Source organism: Pseudopodoces humilis, chromosome 1 (assembly GCF_049639895.1).
Source record: "Pseudopodoces humilis isolate 2021_Gansu_Grassland_sample_001 chromosome 1, ASM4963989v1, whole genome shotgun sequence".
NCBI classification, from domain to species: domain Eukaryota; kingdom Metazoa; phylum Chordata; class Aves; order Passeriformes; family Paridae; genus Pseudopodoces; species Pseudopodoces humilis.
Window position 1 is genome coordinate 137,954,348 of NC_142200.1, and position 22,045 is coordinate 137,976,392.

General features: G+C 38.8%; 1 protein-coding gene and 1 long non-coding RNA gene across 3 annotated transcripts in view; one reads left to right on the forward strand and one right to left on the reverse strand.

Moving 5' to 3' along the window:
- Positions 1-417: 417 nt before the first annotated feature.
- Positions 418-4,027, forward strand: LOC148185235 (uncharacterized). The gene is made up of 3 exons (XR_015773594.1): positions 418-525; positions 1,267-1,354; positions 1,594-4,027. It is a non-coding gene; the product is annotated as an uncharacterized LOC148185235 (long non-coding RNA).
- A 9,142-nt stretch (positions 4,028-13,169) lies between these two features.
- The window catches only part of ITGB1 (integrin subunit beta 1), a 43,123-nt gene continuing 34,247 nt past the window's right edge, over positions 13,170-22,045 (reverse strand). Inside the window, exons 15-17 of one of the 2 annotated variants that reach the window (XM_014248594.2) lie at positions 21,744-21,910; positions 20,924-21,004; positions 13,170-14,847 (exon numbers count right to left, since the gene is read on the reverse strand). In XM_014248594.2, the coding sequence (XP_014104069.2) occupies positions 20,930-21,004; positions 21,744-21,910 (242 nt within the window). In that variant the 3' untranslated portion in view covers positions 13,170-14,847; positions 20,924-20,929. The remainder of the gene's footprint in view (positions 14,848-20,923; positions 21,005-21,743; positions 21,911-22,045) is intronic. The other variant, XM_005518694.3, reaches the window with a different exon arrangement.

The following is a 22,045-nucleotide window of genomic DNA, read 5'->3' on the forward strand; positions in this document are numbered from 1 at the left end:
GTTGTATGAAAATTTATGTGCATTAATTTGTCTTGCCATTAAAAATATTTTTGCTGTATGGGGAATATTTATGCAAGTAAAGCTTATACTTCTGTAATAGCTGTCAAATGAGAAGCCTACACCAGAAGCAGAAAATACACATAATTAAATTAGGTCCAGACAAGAAATAGTGTAGGTTCCCTACAATGACAATGATTTCTTTCAAAATGACTCCAGAAATTATTAGGGTTATTTTCTGCGGCAGTTAGTTTTCCTTGAATGACTGCATTATGTCTCGTTAATTGCTAAATTCTTTGAACCTGCAGGGTGATCAGGAAAAATCAGACACACCTGGCCATTTAAAGTTTCTGGTGCAATTCCTGAACTTACTGTCAGCCTTACATTCTCCTTCTTTATGGACTGAAAATATGGCAACATAAGCACTTTATAAAATTCTAAAAGTTAGTGAAATAATTTTGTTCAAGAGTTAAGCAAGAAATCTGGAATTTATCTGTGTTCTCATTCCTTTCAGACTGTAAAAAAAAGGTACTGTTTGGATGTTGCACTGATATTTCCACATTGGCAATTAACTTATTTCTTAACCTTTTGCATCCCTGTCCCCTGAGCCTTGAGATTTTGCTTCTGTAAAAACAGATAATTACATATTCTTATGTCTGCAGATAGCTTTGCCTGCTTGGGAACATATTCTCATCTTGCAAATAAGCTTGTAACAACGTATCAAAACTTTAAGTCTTGGTTTTAGGTAAATATATAACAACAGAAACGTGATATATATTAATCCTTTTTTGATCTTGTTTTGTGCTAAATGATGCTTTAGCTATTTTAAAGCATCATTATATTAGCAGGAAAGTATGTAGTAGCTTCAATATAAATTATTATCAAGGCTGTGAGGTATTATGTATTTACATATAAGATCTTGTGGTTCAAAAAGATCATAGAATTAAATATAGAATATAGTTTTAAAATAAAAAATGTTACTCTGTGTCATAGATTAAAGCTTGCATGTTTTTCTAATGTAACCTTTGCTTTTTTCATCATTCCCAAGGAAGTAGAACTTCTACTAAATGGCAAAAGGCTGCCATTAATAAATCAAGCGATAAAATCCAACAAGCAGCAGCAGCAGCAACAGGAGCTGGTCTGGTAACTAGTAAATGGAAAGCTGCTTGTGTAGGTTCCTGATTAGAGAACATTAAACATGTCATGAGGATGTTGACAGTTTGCCCTCAGTGAAGTGCTATTTAACTTCTTGTGTTTTTTTTCCCCCAGCTATTACTGAAACTTGACCAACTCCATAAAATCTTAAGTTTGTGCCAGTTCCTTGTCTGTCTGTATGAAATGGCTACTAAAAGATGAGGTAAGGCTACTAAAGGATGAGGTAAAGAAGTGAAATGTGAAATTCTCATCTGGGGATGAAATTACCAACCTCTGTGCTATGCAAATGCTTTCCAAAATGGGCCCAAATTCCTGTGTCAGAACTGGTTCTTAATTGCCTTCCTCACTGAGTGAAAATGCAGGGACTGCACCGGCCTGCAGCAAGAAATGCCAGAAAGGCCAATTCTTAGGAGTGATAGAAATTTTCTTCGCTCTTTTCAGAAATCACCATGTGCCAGTTTCAAGAGGAAAAGCAGACGCTGTTTAGATGTTTTCTCTACTGAACATCTTTCTGAGTAGCTTTTATCTCTTCGAAAGAAACAGTGGAGCTTTGGCACAGTAAAACTTGCTAAGCTGTCATCAGGTACAGAAGATCTGAAAGACAAAGGAGCTTTTGAAGACAGTTAAACAGAGAGGAGCACTGCCAAATGTAGCAGAGATACAGAGATCTGTATTCTATTATTTAGGTCCCTGTTTAATTTACTCTACCACCTCACAGGCACTTTTTCAAGAAATGTTACTGCTCTGGCCACTCCCAGTCTCAGGATGAGGAAACAGACTCTAGTGAAAGTTACTGGAGATGCCATGAAAAGCAGAATTATTTTAAGAGGAACTTAAATAGGGTAAAACACTTCATTTGATACATAGATGACAGACTGTCAAACAAATTACATAAGACTGGGAATACTGGCAGAACATATGAAATATAAATAGGCACCAAGCTTAATGAGAAAATATGTTATGAGGGAATTGTAGAGCTACACACATGAACAAGAAGAATACCCATGAATGCATGGAGAGTTGTGCATGAGCTAATACATCCTGCCAAGAAGCTCAGTACCGCTGTTGCTGGGGGTACTTTACTGGTTCTAATCTAAAACTAGCTCAGATATTTCTTCTACTTGGCAATTAGATATAGTTTATCTTGTATAGTGTTCAATTTATTATTTTTTAAGATGCAAATGTATGTCACATGGACATTGGAAAGCAATACTGAAAAATGTAAGTTTGGTATCAAAGGGAACTGGGCCCTGGTGGAAGAATTCAGATGGTACAGTCTTGAGGCAAGGGTGTTGCATGAACAAATTGAAAGGGTTTTTAAAAGGTTTATTATAACATTTTATTTGGACTTAAAAGAAGCCCTTTCTGTTTGGACAAAGAAGGAAGGAGGATATTGAGTATGAAGACCCAAAAATGGCATGTGGATTTTCTTTTTTAAGAGCAATGTGAGAAAAAAATTTTGAAAGTATCCTGAGAACACTGAATGTGCAGAAAGTAAAGGTATGGCAAGTTTTTGGAAGAAAGGTACTAGTTCTTTTTCTCAAGTTTGGTTAAAGCTGATAAAACATTGAAATGACAAAATTTGAGAGAAGGACAGATGGAGAATATTGCTAGAAGACAATTAATGATGCTCAGCTTGATTTGTTAGTCATCAGCATGGAGATGATAACTGCGGATGTGTCAGCTGATGAAATTGCTTGGAGAGAACATAATGTAAGATGAGCAAGAGGCTATAGATACTGCCCTGGGGAATAATGAGAGTGCAGAAAGAGCAAAAATACTCATCAAAAGATCAACTACAAGAACATTATTGAAAAGAACTGGAGCGAAAAAACCTATCTTCAAGTTTAGTGGGTGTAAAACGCCAGGAAGGCAAGAATGATAAATGGCATCAAAAACTGGAAGAAGGTGAAAGAAATAAAGTATTCGGCTGAGGGACAGAGAGATTATGTAGTCAAGGAGCATCAGGAGTAGGCTTTCCCACATGGTGGGGCCCTCTGGGAGATGACAATGCCAGATTGTTGGAGATACTGACAGGGGCACAATCCTGCAGAAGCTGGGCAAGGCAAGCTGAGCTGATTGGGTTATGGTTTTTGGTGTCACCCAACAGTCCAGATCACAAGGCAAGTCCAAAATGATGAGACATAGTCTGAGGTTAAGTCAGAATCAGGGCTGTTGACAGCAGCCAAGTTCAATCAACAGTCTGGTGATTGTCAGAAGTGTAATGACAAGGCAGCCCCAAGTCATGGCAGGGAAACAGCTCAGCGGGGCGAGGTCAGCAAGGCCATGGCCAGGCAAAGGCAAACCCACAAAGGAGCCTGGGCAGGGGCTGGGGACTCACAGGTCCTACACTGGAGAGAAGGGACCATCCTCTCACCACTGGCTCTGGCACAGCTCTTCCCTCAGCTTTCTCCCCAGCTGCATCATTCCAGAGCCAGCCTTGACCACGGGCAGCTCAGTCCCTGGCAGAGAGAACAGGCTGTGCTCAGGTAATTCACTGTATTCAATGATTTGTGGTAGACTCTGGCACAGTTAATGGGAATTTTGTGATTGGTTTAATTAGAATCAGGAACTCATCCTCAGGCCTCTGTCTGACCATAATTCCTTCTTGCTATTGCAATGTGTAAGGTGGGAAAATAAATTATTATGATCTAGAGGCTGGAATGAAAATGACAGCTGTGCTGTGATAAAAACAAGAAGATAATCTGTGCTTTGAAGGGCTTAAATATAAAGTACAACACATTCAGGAGAGAAGAGTTAACAAGATAGAAGAAATGCTCTTGTTTTCCATTCCCTCCGCACTTTTTAATTTTGGTATTGTTTAAATGTGAGCTTTCTTTTCAAGGGTTAGAAATATCTTTTTAAACATCACTCACAACACAGGTTAATAATTTATCATGGATGTTATTTCCAACATAAAATAAATTTTTATAATAATAAAATAAAGCTCAAGATCCATCTGTTAGTATTCAATTTTTAAAGAAAAATATTAGTGTAGTTTTCCAGCTAAAGGAGCTATCAATCCAGTGAAGGCTTCTTGCAGTTTTGGTATGAAATCTGAAAGACCTGCAGGAAAGCCTGGGTCTGGCAGGCAGCCAAGCAGGCAGCACAAATGGTAACACACAGCTGCAGTCTGATGCTGTATTATTTATCCATGTGTGTCCGTGGAGTAGAATCATGGAGACACTCATATCTCTCAGGCGTAAGAGTGCAAGGCTGGCTTCTTTATAAACATGGAAATTATTTTTAGCAATTTTTTATGTTTAGAATTCTTTCCCTTGAGATATGAAGAAAAGGAAGTTGAAGGGAATATCTGTTTTGACATAGGTGAAAATGGTCATCGACTGAACTTCTGACATGGGGGAATGATATTTTAAATTGTCTGAGAGCTACTTCAGAATTTTTAAAGAAAAAACATTAAAAGACTGATAGCCTAGGAGCATATTAGTTGAAGATGCATAAAAATATACTTCTGATCTGTGTCTGCAGTACTAGATTGTCACTATAAATGGAAAATGTTATCAAAGGTATAAATTTCAGCAGGTAGGAATTGCTTGTTTTTATCCTCTAAGCTGTACAGAGAGAGGGTGTTGCCATAGTACATTTTGGTTTATAGACTTGTTTTGACCTTCACTTTAAGTATTTTTAATATTAATATTAATATTTTCTGTGTCTAATTTCACTATACTATATTTACTGTAAGAATGCAAAGGCAACTTTTCAACAGTAAGCACTCTATCTTAAAATCTTAAATTACAAAAACTTGTAAAACTTTAAATTGGGTAATATATCTCCTATGTCCTATAGGGAAGAAAGGATATGAGCTGAAAAGAATTTTAGCTGCAAGTCTGAAAGAAAAATTGAAAGACCTGCAGCAAAATGAGGAATTCTGTAGCAGATCAGCCAAGTGCACATGGGTCAGAGGGTGAGACGCTTTGTGGGCATTCAGCTGCATGTACAGTCAGTAAAATTATGGCTTTGGTAAACAGTCCTAGGATGGATTCTTAAAGTATTCTTTATTTTTGAATTTTATTTTAACTGAAAATACATATTATTAACACTTGTGTGTGATTTGGAATATGTCAGATGAAATGTCAATACACTAAACTGATCTATGAAGATAACTGTCTATAAAAGATAATTAGCCTCAAGAGTCTTTTGCTCTATCAAGATGGGAAGACAAGTCAAGGGATTCTAAATTCCTTTTTTGATAGATGCCTAAGTCTCTTCCTTTCTAATTCAGAACTTAATTAATAAAACATAAAAAAATAAAGTTAAGGATCCAAATATGTACTGAAGTATTTTTAACATTAATTAAATTTACCTGAAAGTTCTCAATGAGTTTTGAAATACAATTTTGTGAGGTTGCAGCCACATTCTTTGAAGACCAGTGTTCTAAGGCACAGGAGGCAGAGCTAATTTATGGAGACTTTTTCTTTGTGTTCTTTTCACTGCAGTCATTGCTGTTTTGTGTCCTTGCAGTTCTACTGAAGATGCAGAACCTTTACGGGCTATATTCATCTTCTCTGCTCAGCTGCAGCTGCCTTGCCTCTGCAAGCCTCTGAAAAACTGTGCTATGATTCAGGTGTTGGCTAGGACATGTTTTATATCTAAATATAACTAAATATTATTCTCTGCAACTGTTATGTCACAAGGGACATTTAAGTATATGAACTTAATGTGAAAATTTGATGATAAAATATTGTAGTTATAAGAAACCATTTTGGTAAAAAACTGTTGATAGACTATAAATTCTGGTAATATCTATTCAGGAATTACTGAAATAATAAATCTTAGAAAGATTTTCCATGAGCAGGAAAAGCTTTGTTCAGAAAATATTTTATACTAATTTTTGTCTGATTTTCTGGTTTTTTCAAACTCTAATGAAACTGATGGGATGTTTCAGATGGCAGAAAAAATTAACCTTGTTACCCTGAGAATGTTGTACTACAAGGGCACAGGTAGTGCATGCATGTGCAGCTGCTTGGACAGATAATTTATTGTCATTCTTGAAACTGTGGAAAGTTTTCAGAAAGCTGTAATGGAGCTACTGCTGTGCAAGTGTTTTAAAACCAATGGTTGTGCTAGTCTTTTAAAAGAATGTAGGGGACAATATCAGTTTGATATTGAATAGAATAATTTAGCAGGGCAATATTAATAGAAAAACTAAGGGAAGGAAATACAGCTGATACTACTCATTCTTGTCTCATGGAAGATAAGATGCAAACTGTGGGAATTCCAAGCACAGAAAGCCCTCAAAATCTTGTGTATGCAAACTGAGATATAGACATGGACACAAGGTTTGACCTGAAGCCTTGGAAAAGGCTTCCGGATTTAAAATCATAAGTAAGAATGTGGGTTTAAATAGAGTTAAGTTAGGTTGTAGGAAGTTTTAAGGTTAAGATATAGAAGTAGTTAAAAAGGTTATAAGAAGTTTTAAAGTGCAACAAATAGTTTTGTGTGTCATTATATGATTGGTTAAGAATGTCCACACTGTGGCAGACTTATCAGACAAAAGAATTAGCTATTGGTGTGAAAGCAGAAACATTCCTTTGTAGCAGAAGTTTATTGGCTAATTAACCTTTAAAAAACTTTGTGATCTGTAGTCTTGTGACCACTGACCAAGAACACCTGGTGAATAAGGCGAAGATGTGTTCAGTCCTTCATGAGATTGTGGAAGAAGAATAATAAATCACACTTTTAAATGTCTTGAAGTGGCCTCGTCTCTCTTGCAAAATCCAATAGCAAACAAACTTAAATTTTTTTTCTTTTTGAGCAGTGTTGAAGTTACCCTATTTATTAATAGCAGTTATCATGCAGGCAGAGCTGAGATCTGCAAGTTAGTAGAGTTTTGCTGTAAGATATTTTTACTACAAAATTAGATAAATATGGAATTAACTGTTCTGCCAAGTAATTCCAGCTGAATATTTGTCAGCTTTGTGGTGTGCTCCTTACCAATGTAAAATTAAAATAGCTTGTTTTCATTTTAATTTTCTATCTCAAAAGGAATTAATTGAGGAAAACCTGATGGCCAGTGTTATGCAGGACCCTGAATTCAGTGCGAAGGTCAGACCTTACCTGCTTTGGCACTTAAGGCACAATGTTCCATAGAAAAATGAGGTGTCCAAGTCGAAGAGAGCAGCCCAACAAAAGCTGAACATGTCAAATAATTACCTATTTATTGAGTAACATGCCTTCCTGGTTTTCAACTATCCAAAAGATTTCCAGGTTTCTGCACAGTGATCCAGTTTCAACAAGGAATGGAGTAAAAAAAAACTCCTACTCTGTGGTGTTTTCCAGCCACTGAACTCTCATATTTGCCCACTCCTGGGGAGGACTCAGGGCTCTGGGTCCTCTGGATGAAGTGAAAGGAAATAATTGACATAAAATTTCATTTTTAATATTTTCTGTTTGCTCACTGTAGATAATATTTCAAACAGAAGCAGAGAATGATCGTATTTCAGTTTGGGGATTAAATGATTTTGTGCTTGGGTCATTTCACTAAAACACCAATTCTTACAGAAATGTAGATGTATTTTCATGCTGCCAAGTCAAAAGTGGCTTTGAAAACTCCAGAGTCTGTAAACTTCCTCAAAATGGCTGCACTTTCTGTTCTGATAGTAGAATTCATGCATCATGTGAAAAATTGAATGTGAAGCAGTGGATTGCTGGTGTCTCCTTAGTTAGGTACTGGTAACAGCCTGGATACTTTTTTCTGATGTATCAGACTAAAGTGAATTGTCTTACTGCCAGGAATCTCTTCTGCAACAGCTCCCAGGTCTCTTAATACACACTACATCCTATTGCTGTTTGAGAGATTTATGGGAAAGTGCTCTAGTTGTACATCTAGTGGAGTGTCTGGAAATTGAAAGAATTTGTTGCTTTCTGTTTGTGGGAGGGATGTTTGGATGAGCCCATTAGCGTGACAAAAAGGAACAGGGCAGACAGCCTTACTGAAATAAGTCCATTATTTCTTTTGATTCATATTTTAAAACAGTAAGTGCAATTTGCTTCTAAGTATTGCAAAGTATTTATCTTCTAATAGAAAAGAAAATGCAGAAGGTAACTGAAAACTTTTGTTCACAGTTGGAATCAAACTGGAAAGGTCTGCAAGAAGCTGGGGCTTTTACAGCTGGCCAGTGTTGGGACATGAATGGTAAATACCAGAGAATATAAAGGTTTCTGACCTTCCTGGGTAAGTTTAAGGGTTCATATAATCCAGTGCCCTCTTTCCATCTGTGTTCACAAGCAAACGTGTAGAAAAGAAAATATGATTCTTCCCAGCATAATCTCCAATTTCAAGCTAAGCAATATTTTCTAGGTTCTGTAGCTAATATCCCATAATAAATTCCTCTTTTGTGAATTTATCTGCTTATTTTAAGTACATATATACAGTATGTCAGAATCTTTTACAACTTGTGGGCTATGGGAAGATGTACCTTACATTTATTTCTTGGGGCTGTCTTCATCTGATAACTCTTGGTCTTTTCCTATTCACCTTTTCCACTGCCTCTCACACAAGGTCACTATGGTATTCTTGTTGTCTGCTCCAGGCTGAAAATCCCTTTGTATTTAGTAATTCCCTGTACAGAAACTGGTATGCAACTTTCGTTGTGTCATCCTCCCCTATGTCTTTTCTCATTTTACTTTATCTTTGCTGAGAAGGCTGAAACTGAAGTGGTACTCAAGATTTAGTCACACCAGTCCTTTTTCCTTTAAAAAAAAAAATTAAAAAAAACATTACTGTTTCATGTTTTGCTTTTTACTCTTTCTCTAGTAATCTCTATTTATACTGTGTGTTTTATTGACTGTCACTGATCATTAAACTGATGGTCTGTATCTTATTTCCTGAGTAGGCACCAGGTAGTTCAGAGACTGTCACTGAATACATGCAGGTAATGACTGATTCGTGCCCTTTAGCTTGGTTTAAATGTTGGGATATGGTTTTCTAAGGGGACAGCAGTGGATGTTACTTCCCCTTCAGTAAAGCTTTTGACAGTGCTTGCTGTAGCATTGTTGCAGGCAGGGTGGTGGAGTTCATGTCAGATGACAGAGAGTGAGGCGGGTTGAAAAGTGGCTGAAATGCCAGGGCTGAGTGACTGGTGGCACAAATCTGGAGCCCAGTCACCAGTGGTGTATCCAAGGGCTTGACATTGGGCCCCTCCCAGTTTAACATCCCCTGGAATGAGCTGAACCCTCAGCACCTTCACAGATGAACAAAACTGGGAGGAGTGGCTGGTTCACTGCAGGGTTGGTGCTGCAGGGGCACCTGGGCAGACTGGGAATGGAAAGAAATTAGGAATAAGAAACCTTGTGACACTCAATAAAGGGAAGTGCCAATACTGGGGAGGAATAGCTCCAAGCACCAGCACACACTGGGGTCCAGAGTGTGGAAAGCAGCCCTGCAGAAGGACCTTGCTGGTCCTGGTGACAACACAAGGACAGCACAGTGACTCAGTGCCCTCATGGCAAAGGCGGCCAGTGGTGTCCTGGACTGCACTGAGAGGGGTCAGCAGGTCAAAGACTCATCCATGGCACCTCTCAAATTAGAGAACTGGTAACAGATTTCCTATGCTATGTTTTTTAACCTTCTGTCTTTTAATAGCTGTTATCCTTTTGAAGACTTTCTTCACATCCCCAGGAAGTTTCTGCAATGGTCCTTGATGCAAAGCACTGTTAGGTGGCTTTGAAAGTCCAGTTGTATGAAATGATTTCTCTGCATGCTGCTGATTCCCTCAAACTTCACATTTGTGGGATACAACATCCCTTTGCCCATGCTGATTCCTCCACAGTATGTCCCACATACCCCTGGGTCCACTTATCATTTATACCAGAAACATCTGGGTAACACTTTTTTATTTTAAGTCCCAGAAAGCCTCTTAAAAATTGAGACTATGTATGTTAATAATTTCCCATTCATATGGCAATGAGACCTGGCACTCATCCTTAAGCCTTCTCCAGTGATTAGCATTGGCTTTTGGCAGTTTGCTGCTATTCCTTCTGTTGATTCCTCTCTAGAATATTTTGTTGACACTTAATTTTGAATAATTTCTCTGGTATTTGCCCTCTGCTGAGGAGTGTTAGGTTGGCTATCTCATGAAACTTTCACAGGAAATATATAAGCAAAGAATGAGTTGACATTCTCTGTCCTTTATTCAACTGCCCTTCTTAATCTTGGTGTCAGACTTCTTGTTGCAGTGTATTTATTATTTCTTGTGCCTTTCATGAGGAACTAAATCCTCTTTAGCATACTTCTAATGTTTAAATTTATATTATTTTATATTTTCAGCTTTTTCAAGGACATCTTACTTTGATCAGTTGCTTTTGCTGCCTATTTAATCCAGACTTCTGTTTCTGTAATCTTTCTAAATCTTCCTTGAACTGGTTCTCTGGTACCCAGAAAAAAATTGGTGGCTCCATTCCAACATGCTTAATAGTTACTTCATTGAGATAATTTTTTCTCATTTTGCAATTAGGCATTACTGTAGTAGGTGGTTTGACTTTTATCAGTCTTGCAATGATAATATCCTAATAAATTCCATATTTTTAGAGTTTGATATTATTCTGATTGTATTATTGCTATTCTGATACTATGCTATGTCAGGACCCTCATTAAAAACATTTTCAAGTACTTTAAAATGATGTCCTACTTTTTTTTATCTGCAATTTATCCATTTTATTGAGATGGGTTAATGTATTTATTATCATTAATGAATATTCACTGGAATTACACTCCAGCAATCTGTGTTCTGGTAGTTGTATTCATACTTGCTAATAAATATTTTCTTTCTGCTAGTTAAATGCTTTGGCAGCAACAGGTTTTTCAAAAAGAAAACCAGAAGTGCTTGAAGGAACACCCTGCAAATTGTGTAATTGCGTACCTAGAACATATTCACCCCATCTCTACTTCATCAGTATTTTACTTAACTAAAAGCTTCTCCTTTTTATCCTACTTGCATTCTATGTTCCTCTGAGAATGATTTTTTACTTGTTACAGTAAAAAAATCAACATATCGTTGATTTTGCAGAAAAGGAAAAAAAACCCCATTAGCACCCCAAGAGAATAAATTTATCAGTCCAGATTCCTCATGTGTGGGTTCTCAAGACTGTGCTAAGAATACTTTCTAAGCAGACTCACAGGTAGCTTTAAGCAGGAGGCTCAAAATACTAGTGCAAAATTAGTTCATTAATAAACCACATGATTATAGAGAATTATTTTCTTCAGCTGACTTGTATTTTTGTCATTAGTTTCTGTCCAGGATAAGAAACCCTGATTATTACCACTGCCACACAACAATTCTAGCTTTGCTCTTTAGTTACTAGACAGGAGTTGAGGAAATAGATGGATTAAGGATAATGAGACTATGGATATACTAACTGGGATCTTACATGTGGCTTGTGTGGGATCAGATACTTTTGAGTCGATGCACTGCTATTGACTGTAAGAGTTCACTGCTTTGTCAGCTGGCAGAATCCAGGTAAGTACCTGAGGACACTATTTACAAACCAAGGATTCACAACTACTTCTGCTTCCCAGCATCTAAGTTTTATCTTATCTGAACTGTATCTTCTCTCTTAGCTGGATCATCCAATCCCGCTTTAAAGCAAATCCCACAATCTGTGACACTTATCTTGAATTTGATCCTGTAGGATGGCAGCTGTTCTCTCTCATTTAAGCAACTGTTCACTTGAAGATATTAAGCAGCTTCCATCTGCCTGGAAGCGCCTACTGGAAACCCAGTTCAGACAAGGGTTTAGAAAAGCTCTCTTAATGGGCCACTTAAATTCAAAGCCTTCAGCATCTCTGCAGGAAAGCAGCCTACCAATCCACAAAAGCATTTTGAAACCAGGCTTGTTAAGGAAACTGCAGACATGTAACAATGAGTAGACACACCAGGTTGATGCATATGTAATGAAATATTTGCCTAATTTGGGAGTGCTGGTAATGCTGTATAGGGGTCAGTGTTCCTAATGGTTCTGTGACATTAATTCTGCATAGTTCAGAATAGCTCTGCAGTCTGGGAAAGATAGGGGGGGTAAAAAGACAGATCTGAAGGGGACTTTGATACAGTCGAAACCAGAAACTGATCTATTCTACAAGGCTGACAAGCCAACAGCCATAAAAATGTCAGAAACTATCCTTTCTGGTCAAGCTGCTTTGTCTCAGTGGCCGTGGACAAGTAATACAAAACATGCTTAGAAGAAATTTCTGCATCTTATGTAGATACTGAAGATCCTCAAAATGTTCTTAGGGAAGTGACCCAAGCATTAGGAAGGGAGGGAAGTTCTCAAAGGTCCCTAATAAAATCTCATCCATTATGGAGGCGATTCTGTAAAGTCAGTATCAAGAGGAACAAACAACATGAGCTGCACACTGAGGTGCCGCTGCCACTTGTGTCTGGTCGTGTGGCTTGGTTCTCAAGCTGTTTTGGTTCCCTGAGGTGAGACTGGCATGAGGCACCACAGGCTAAATTACTGCACACCTCCCCATCAGGGAGTCTGCTCTCACTGTCACTAAGTATCCAAAAATGCTCTTGCTGCCAAATCCAGGAGCCCACAGAGAGCCAGACTGCAGCAGCTCTGTGGCCCCAGGTCCATCCCGAGTTGAGCTGGAGTGTGCATTCCCAGCGAGGCTGTGCAGGCAGTGCACACACAGGACACACAGACAAGGACAACAGCCTCCTCCCTGTCCCCCTCCTGCTGACCAGAAGGAAGCCCCATGGGTGGGAAGTGCAGGCACCTCTATAGTGCCCATCCCTCCTGTTGCTGGGCTGGCTCACTCAGCCTGGGCAGGAGCTGCTCCTGGATCTCTGCTTCCCTCAGAGACAGGAGACAGACAGACAGACAGACAGACAGACCTCCCATCCTCCCCTCACTCCCCACTCCCACTGCACGGAAACCAGGCTCCTGACCTTGGATGGGTGCTAACAGGGACATTCAGAACAGATCCCAACAGTGCCTCAGCACAATCGAAGTACCAAGAGCTAGAAAAGCCCCAATGAATCATACAGATTCCATGAATATAACTTCATATTTAATTACAAAGTGCCTGTGATAATCTATCCAACAACATTATACTCTTAAAAAAATCCAGGAGACTTTATTTTCCTACAAAATGCAGCAATTTTTCTAATTTGCTGCGTGTGGTGAAAGAGTATTAACCGAACAGCCCATTTGCTGGAACAGTTATTAAACTACAGAACTTTTCTAGCACACAAGCAAATGAGCTCAGAGGCCTTTACACCAACACCCCCTGCACATAACACGGTGCTGCACCCAACCCCTGGGCATTTTACAACAGCTCATATTTGTCACCCAAGATCAACTTAACTCCTTTCAGGGCACATTTGGTATTATTACAATTACAATTATTACCTTGCAGAGACACAATTCTCAGGTTTTTGAATAGTGTCAACTTCTACAAGATAAAGAGACAAATATTTTAAGGTACTTTTATTTAATAAATAACTTCAGTAATAGCACTGTAAAAAGTGAACATCTGTTAAAATAAAAAGGCACTTAAAACAAGAATATGACTATGATGCAGTTTGAATGGTCAGAGGCAAATATACATGGCACATGTCAAGAATGATGTGTGACTCGTCATATGACAAACTATGCAATCTTAGCTACAGGGTAAAGGCAAATTTACAGCTAAGACTGCTCAAAAAAAAAAAACAAGGAAAAAAAGCTTGTGTTGATACAAAAATATTACAAAAAAGTATCGCAACCAAATATGTTAGGAAGATTAGAAGGTGACAAAGCACCAGGCTTGAAAGCAAAGAAACATTACAGAATAAAGACACAGCATCACGTAAGGCCCTTAGGTGATCTGAGGATGTCTTGGTAAGGTACTTCATGATACTGCCACCCAGGGCTTGAATTTACAAAGAAAAACTAAGCAAGTTACTGGTCAGCAACTTCTTCAGTAATGGCACATGTTTTAAAGCTATTTTTTCCTTCTTAACATTCTTCTCAAAACCTTTCATTTTAACCATAACCTGGCAATAGGCAACTTGAAAATCAAAGGTAAGTATGCACACGCTTTTCAGTCTTTTACACTGCTCCCTTCCAGCTCACTCAACTTACCAAATACTTAATCATACGTCTAGCACGTCAAAGACCAATTACCCACCAGCTCCATGCTACACGAGTTTAATTACATCTGCAAACTCAAGCCCTGATTTCCCTGTAAAGCTAAAAAGTTTAATACTAAATGGCTAGGCAGAGCCCTCATGCTGATTGCTTTAACCCCTTCCCTCCCAGTCATGCCATGCAGCATCACGCCCTGCACAAGACCTGGATTCACAGCATGGGAATGGGAAAGGTCAGAAAGGCACCATGTGATCCTGGGCTGACTAGGCTACATAGTCTCAAGTTTTTTTTGTCCAACCTCTGGCACCAAGTACTCTTATTTGCAAAAAAAAAAAAACAAACAAAACAAAAAAACAAACCAAAAGAAAAAAAAATTAAAAAAAAAAAAATTACATATGGTACATTTTCACACAGGAAAACAAACCTACATGTAATGAATTAGTAAAATCACTGCAGTTTGCCCTAAATCTATCTTATTGTGACTACAAAAGTTGCTATACTGCATACAGTGTTGTGAAGTTATACAAGCAGTGTTCATTTTCCCTCATATTTAGGATTGACCACAGTCGTCACTGCACTCTTGTAAATAGGATTTTCACCCTAGAAAAAGAAAAAAATATATATTAACATTTGAAGACATGAAAAAGGATAGGTGTTTGCAAGAAGCATAAAAATTAGCATGAGAAATTACCCATTAATGCTTTGTTTGTACACACAAACAGCTTAAGTCAAACTAGTTTTCCTTCTAGCAACTTGAACAAAGGCATGCACAGCTAATATATAAAGCAAAGGGTTAGCAGGATCCTGTTCCATTTGCACCACAGAATTCCTTGGAGGAGGCTGAACCTCGCAGGCTCATCTTGGGGCTCAGCTATCACCCACAGCTCTTCAGCCCAGGACATTTTATAAAGAAGAACAGAATTGTAAAGAACATGGTTTGACTCCAGGTCTGACCACAGACCACATTCTGCTATAATAAACATTTAAACAGCTTATCTTACATTGTAATTGAATTCTAGAAACAATGTGGCAAGACTTCTAGTATTTTGCTAATACACAGTCAATATTTACAGTGAACATTCAGTACTCATCATTCTCATTTTATTCCTGTATGTCTCCCCACCCCCATAAGGGCAAAATGTACAGAAAAAACAAAGCAACTTCTGTACTGGTGCAGATGCTGTAATAAAAAAAATATTTCTAGTGATATGAGACAAGCCTACAGAACAATTGCTTACATCTCTCTTGCTGAGATTTAAAACCCTCTAAATTAAGCTGTTTTTAAACTTCCTTTTTTTTTCCAGATTTCCTTCTATATCAGTAAATCTTACTCCATTTATGACATCCTTGCACACCTCAGATGAACAGTGTGAACTCAAAATTAACAGATAAATTTTCACAGGAGCAAGGACCACTGCTAGAATGGCCTGAAGCTGCAGCTCTGAGCTCTTATCACAGCCTGAACCTCTGCCTAAATGAGTCTTGTCTGCCAGCATGAAGCTCTTCTGTGCATACACAACTGATTCCTGAGAAAACCCAGCTCAGTGCAGCTGTCAGCTCGAGTGCTGTTCTGGCCAGGGCTGTATCTGGCCTTCAGCAGCAGTAAGGAAACCTCTGTCCCTTTGAAGTTCCTCCGGCGCAATCTGAGATGGGCTATACAACCACATTAATTCAACTCTATTAATATTCAACTCGATTTACAATATTTCAGGTTAAACCAATTTTTCCTACACTCAATTAAAGGACACACAAACATCAGGTGTCTATTTTTCAGGGTCATAAACCTGGAAAATCAGCTAGGAATACCACAGAACGTGCCAAAGGCAAGCAAGAACCTCAATTGGTTTTCTCATCACAGTTCCTGGGAAGCTTGCTGCTTTCTGTCTGCAAGGCCCAGCATAGGAGAAGTGACTGCTCTACCCCAACAACAGTGGCTGCTGCTGAGGGAGACCCTGCAGCTGCTGCCATGGTTCCTTTTGCAGGAAAAGGTTATTTCTCCTCAGAGCCAGCTTCTCTAACATGCAAAGAACAAGGAGGGGCATCCAGTCTTGCCTAGATCCAAGAGACTTGTCCAGCCAGAACCTGGACTGCCAGACAATGGAAGTAAAAGCTCTCTGTTCAGTCTTCTCAAGATCTGAGTCAGTGTTACCGGGACAGAGGTGAAGGAGCAGCTGGGTGCTCAGTGCTGCCTGTACTTCACAAATACAGCTAACAGCAAAGTCACTTCCCCCTGCTGTCAGTTCCCAGGCAAATGCTGTCTTGACTAAATGTGTATCACCTACTGGTCTGGGAAGGGAGGAGGAGTAACATTTGGTTGGATTTTTTAAAATTTTAAATAATGGACAATCATGTGATGTGGCTAGTTCTCAGACAGACTAATTAATCAATGCAAAATTATAACCCTCCATGATATTTTTAGCAGAAGGTTTGCAATAGTAATATGCAAACGAAATGGGAAAAACATCCAGGCATGAGGGATTTATTCTGGTACTGAAGTATTCTCTTTATGCCTCAAAGTTCTTGTACACTGCTTATTTCCTTGACAAGTTTTAATGGAGAATTCTTAAAAATATAAATATAAACCAATAAAGTTCATGATGCAGAGGAAGTCTGTAAGCATAAGAGGCTGCATCATATGCAGAGCAGAAGTTACTGTAGAACTCTTCAATGGCAAGGCATTATGTAATACTTCTTACACTGTGCTGTTAGCCTCCAACATTTTACAGAACAGACTCCCCCCAGCACATACAGTGGGTATACACTCACATCTAGTTCTAAAAGACAGAACTTCTACCAGATAGTCTAGGAATGGGTCTAAAGGTAAGGACTAAAACTTGGAAATTTGCTAGGTGCTACTCATACAACTAATTTGAACCTGAAATCAGGCTTAAAATACAATTTGCATAATAGGATTGGAAATTTTTTACTATACTGCTTTTTGAAGAGAAGTCAGAATTGAAGTTTTCATGTTCTTGATTTAGCACAAGCCCTATAAGGATACTGAAACTCTGTCCTGCCTTCCCTTGTACTTCTCAGAAGCACACAGTGGGATTTAGGTCACTGGATAAAGCACTGGACTGTCTCCCCAGGTCAGTGTCTCAGTTCCCATTACAAATACTGGAGATTTAGTCAATATTCACAACTCTTCAGCTTAACCCAACCTGACATTTGATCAGCTAAATGGCTCCTGAGGCTCTACTGCCTATAACTGCAATGCAGGCACCTGATTGATCTGCAGGTTCCTTCCCTGCTTCTCCCTGGCTGTTCCAGCCACACCCCGACCTTGTCTTGGGCCTGGCTTGGCAGGGTCTCCTGCAGACACCTCCTCATTAAAAAAAATATACACTAATCCAACATGATGCTCCCCTTACTCATACCCTCACAACTGGCAGAGGGTATACATTTTCAGACATTAGAAGCATTCCAGTTTTTTAACTGGGTTCTAAAACATGGGATTTCACACCTGCTGTCTTAGACAACTAGTATGGTTTTAAACACCCCCTTTTCTTTATGCACTGCAGAAAATACAGTTTCAAGCATGCAGAGTTAGGGAAAACACATTTACCCCTACTACTGAAAACCCCATGCACACTTAAACCAAAATTAAATTAACAAACAGTAACTACATACAAGACTCAGTGAAATACTGAGTGACAAAAAGATGGAGGTACTTTTTAAAAGTACCTTAATCTGAGAATAAAGAGCTATGTTCTTGCAACAATGTTCACTTTCAACTAGACTGGGCTGTTCAGAGGACAACAGTTCAGTCCACTGTTGCATAAATATGAAACTATTACAGGATGTTCAATTACCCTTCTTATTCCTTTTGCTCCAGGGACTCACTGTTTCAACAGTCACTGAAGGTACCTCCATAGTGGGTTTAAGACCTAAGTCACTGTTAGAAGCAGAATTAAAACTCATGCACACCCATTGTTCAGGAGCTGGTTGTGACTATTTCCATCCGCCCCTGGAGCCACAAACAGCAGTCATTGAACACAGGAATTTACATGAAAGGGATTGAAAACATGGCAACTGTGCTCCCACACCCAGAGCATGTTCATCATTCAGCAGCAAGGTAAGTCACAGGCATAAAATCCAAGTCAGGAGAAGAACAAGACCCTGCAATTTTGAGCGCTTTGAATTGTTTGTGGTTTTCTTCTGCATTTTAACCAGTAGCTGCTAAAAAGGCTAACCAAATTACTACAGACTTAGTGTCTAATATAAACGTGTTTATCACTTGTGAAATTCAAGATGACTGAATCTGGAGTCTGCTTGAAGATGCCTAGCAATGCACAAGCTATCCCCATGCAGGACTGATAATAGCGTTCACTACAAATAGCAGCTTTGTGTTTTCAACTTGTGATGCAGCTTTTCAGTTCAGAAGAAAATGAATCCTTAGACTTGCTACAAGCATGATTCCACCAAAGTTTTTATAGCTGACTGGGGTAGAACCTGGGCCTTGAGCATTGACCACCAGGATGCTGTGGCATCATCTGCACCACCATGGAAATGTCTGAGTACCTGGTCCATGACAAACTCCATGGTGCTGCAGTTCCCTCACCAGCCCATCTGTGGATGAAGGCTGTGGGAAAGGAAGGGTCACAAACTGCACAAAGTTAATTTGTGTATGCACACACCTGGAGGGAATCCACTACAGTGTAATTTTCATATAATGGGATTTCAGATGACTCTCCTGCCTTGACATTACAAAGCAACTTTCATCTAAATGGGAGGCTATGGCAGTTATCTAAAACTACCAGAAAATCTTAGCTATAGAGAAAAGCAGGACCTTGTTTTACATCTCATGGCTCACCTACTCTGACAATTCTGACCCCCTCCTTTCCGGTGGTCCATAAGAATAATCCCACCTCCCTTCTCTCCCCAGACTTCTAATATTTCTATGAATATCAAAAATTATAAAGTCAAGTTTAAAAAACCCCAAACCACACCCTTTCACACTTTTAACCTTCACATCTGAGCAAACCAAAAAGGCAGAAGTCAATCCCTCCATTTACACCAGAAGAAACTTTTGCAGTAAATACATTTTGAGGAGAAATGGCAGCACCAAGGACATTACATCCTGAAGAGTCACAGGGCAGAGAACAAGAGCACATAATGGAGGTTACACACCGTATGGTTTGTTAGGTGCTTGTCCTGCATGCAACAGAAAGTACACAGTTAAGTGAATGGCAGAAGAACAGGTAACAGAGACTTAACCAGATGGAGTATGTGGTGTTAGAAAGGACTAAAAACTCAATTTCCTCCCCAGAACAATTGGTTCTGGGAGAAAAATAAAAAGAAGGTGAATGTGGTTGATGTAGCAGGCAAAAGGAATGTTTTTTACAATCTATTTTGGACGCACTGGAAAGTGAAATGATTGCTAAGAGAAAAGGAAACTATATTTAATCAGAATGCTACACAAAGCATTTGGAACTTCTGTCACAGTGAGACCAAGTAAGAGCTTAAATAGTCTCAGTTTCTGCTTTCTCCCCTTATTTTTCCTCTACAAAATCTTTCGAATGCAACACTGAAAAAGGAGACAGCAGACAGTATAAAATTAGAGATACAGATCCTTCCCTTCCATTGGATTCTAAAAAAAAATAAATCCATGGATGTTTAATGGATGTGCTGCCTTTCCAACTTCTTCATTCCCCTCCCTCTAGTCTCATCTGTGCACTACTTTCTCTTAGTGCTCTTCCAGCATCTGTTCTGCATCTCAGCCCCCCTTTCACTGCTTCCCCAGCAGCTGGGGGTCCCAGGGAAGGAGAACACCTCGAGCACCCATGGAGGTCAATCTGAGAGTCTGCAGAAGGTCTGATCACTTCTGCTTCACCGACTTCCTCTCCTGGATACTGCTGCTACTTCTGGTGTGCTGGGTATGAAGAGAACTGACCTCAGCAATTCCAATCAAATGAGGTGCTCAGGCTGAGTTTAGGGGGAAGTAAGAAACTGAATGAAAAATGCATCTAGAGGGGACAAGAATATTTCCTCCTGCCCTATTAGTGTTTCATTTCTATGGACACCCTAAAGCTGGCTACGTTACAAGGACTGTGATATTACCAGGTTCAATAGAAATAAGGATGAAAAAAATAAGGTGCATATTTAATTATATGGTAGAGTAATATGCATTTCATACAATACAATACAATTTCATATAATTACAGACTAGGTCTAATACTAGGTTAATAAGACAAAGCAGTTTACAAAAAAAAAGTAATGCTACTCTGCATGTTCACAGAACCATTCTAATAAAACCAATGATATTTGTTAGCTGGGATATTTTAGGAGTATCTAATCTAGCTTAGCAAAAATATAGATTTTAAGCAAACTGACTGCTGATTTAAAGAAATGGAAGACAAAGCATCCCCTGTGTATCTTTCTACAATCCAAAAATATTCTTCAATCTTAAGAGCTGTTCTATTATGTATCAACACATCTGCAAAAAAATTGCTTGTAGAATAGTTTAAGCCAGTACTGGCAGTATTAGTAAGTAAGCAATCTTGCTGTCAAAACCAGTTAAAAATTTTCAAGCTGCATTCTTGAAAACCCCACAATCAAAGCAGCAGCAGGTACACTGAGCAAGACTCAAACTGTGATTAACTGACTGTGACACACAATGAGTTTGAAGTGACATGCAAAGGGGAAAAAGAGGAAGAAAATGAAAGGAGATACAAACTGAGACTTAGAGACCAGCTTTACGTCCATAGTTTGGATTCTTGAAATTGTTAATAGGGCTCTTGTATATTGGATTTTCTTGCTGAAGTAAAAGAAATGGTCAATGTCGAATAATTCAACAGGAAAAGAAAAGCAGCATTCTCAACTATCACTGAAAAAAAATCATGCTATATATAGAGTGTTAGTAATTTTTTTACCCCCAGTACGAGATTAATCGATTTTCTTAAATAAAACCAAAAGGCTTCCTAGGAGAATTTTTTACAAAGATATTTTCTTATCAAGCACATGGGGGCGTTCTACAGAACTGCAGTGAAGAGGTTCTTGATTACCAGACTTCTGACACTGCCCAGAGGCAGCAACTCCGTGGTCTACCAAAGCCTGTAGACCACAGGCTTGTTTTTCTTGCACATGTCTCTGTTGACAATGAGCTGGGAAGATTTCAACAAACCAGCACCAGCCATGATTTTAAGACTTTATGGAAGTTTCCCAACTAAACCTGTGTGAATATTTATAAGATTTACTCGATGAGTGCAAAATTTTCTTCTTTGCTTTCTACAGAAGTGACTCATCTTTATAATAAACGTTCTCATCATATGCTGTGAAGTGTGGTAGAACTTGCAAAGCTGAACTGTTGTGTCACCATCACATTTTCTTTCTGAAATATTATTTAAACCTGAGTTACGACTCTCCTTTCTGCCTCAAGAAATACTTCTCTAAGAGGACTGGTTGTAATCTGAAACACTTTAAAGCACCTGAACAAAAATCTTCTATTTTTCCTCTGCTACTGCAGCTTTTATACGTAGAAAAGCTTCTTGACTCACCGTATCCCACTTGGCATTCATTTTCTCCTTTTCAAATTTAGCAAATTCTCTTCTGTCATGAATGATCATTAGTAGTTTCCAAATCAATAATAATGCAAGTCCAATAAGAACAATTCCAGCAACCACACCGGCTACAATGGGAATGATGTCAGGACCACTGGGGCACTCTGGGGAGCAAAGTAAGGGAAACATGATTTTACAAAATCAAAGGCAATGCATATCCAGGAACTGTTAACATTTGATTTTGTACTGAAGCCAGTATTTTGAATATCAGATATGCCAATACTATTTTTCTTGCAAAT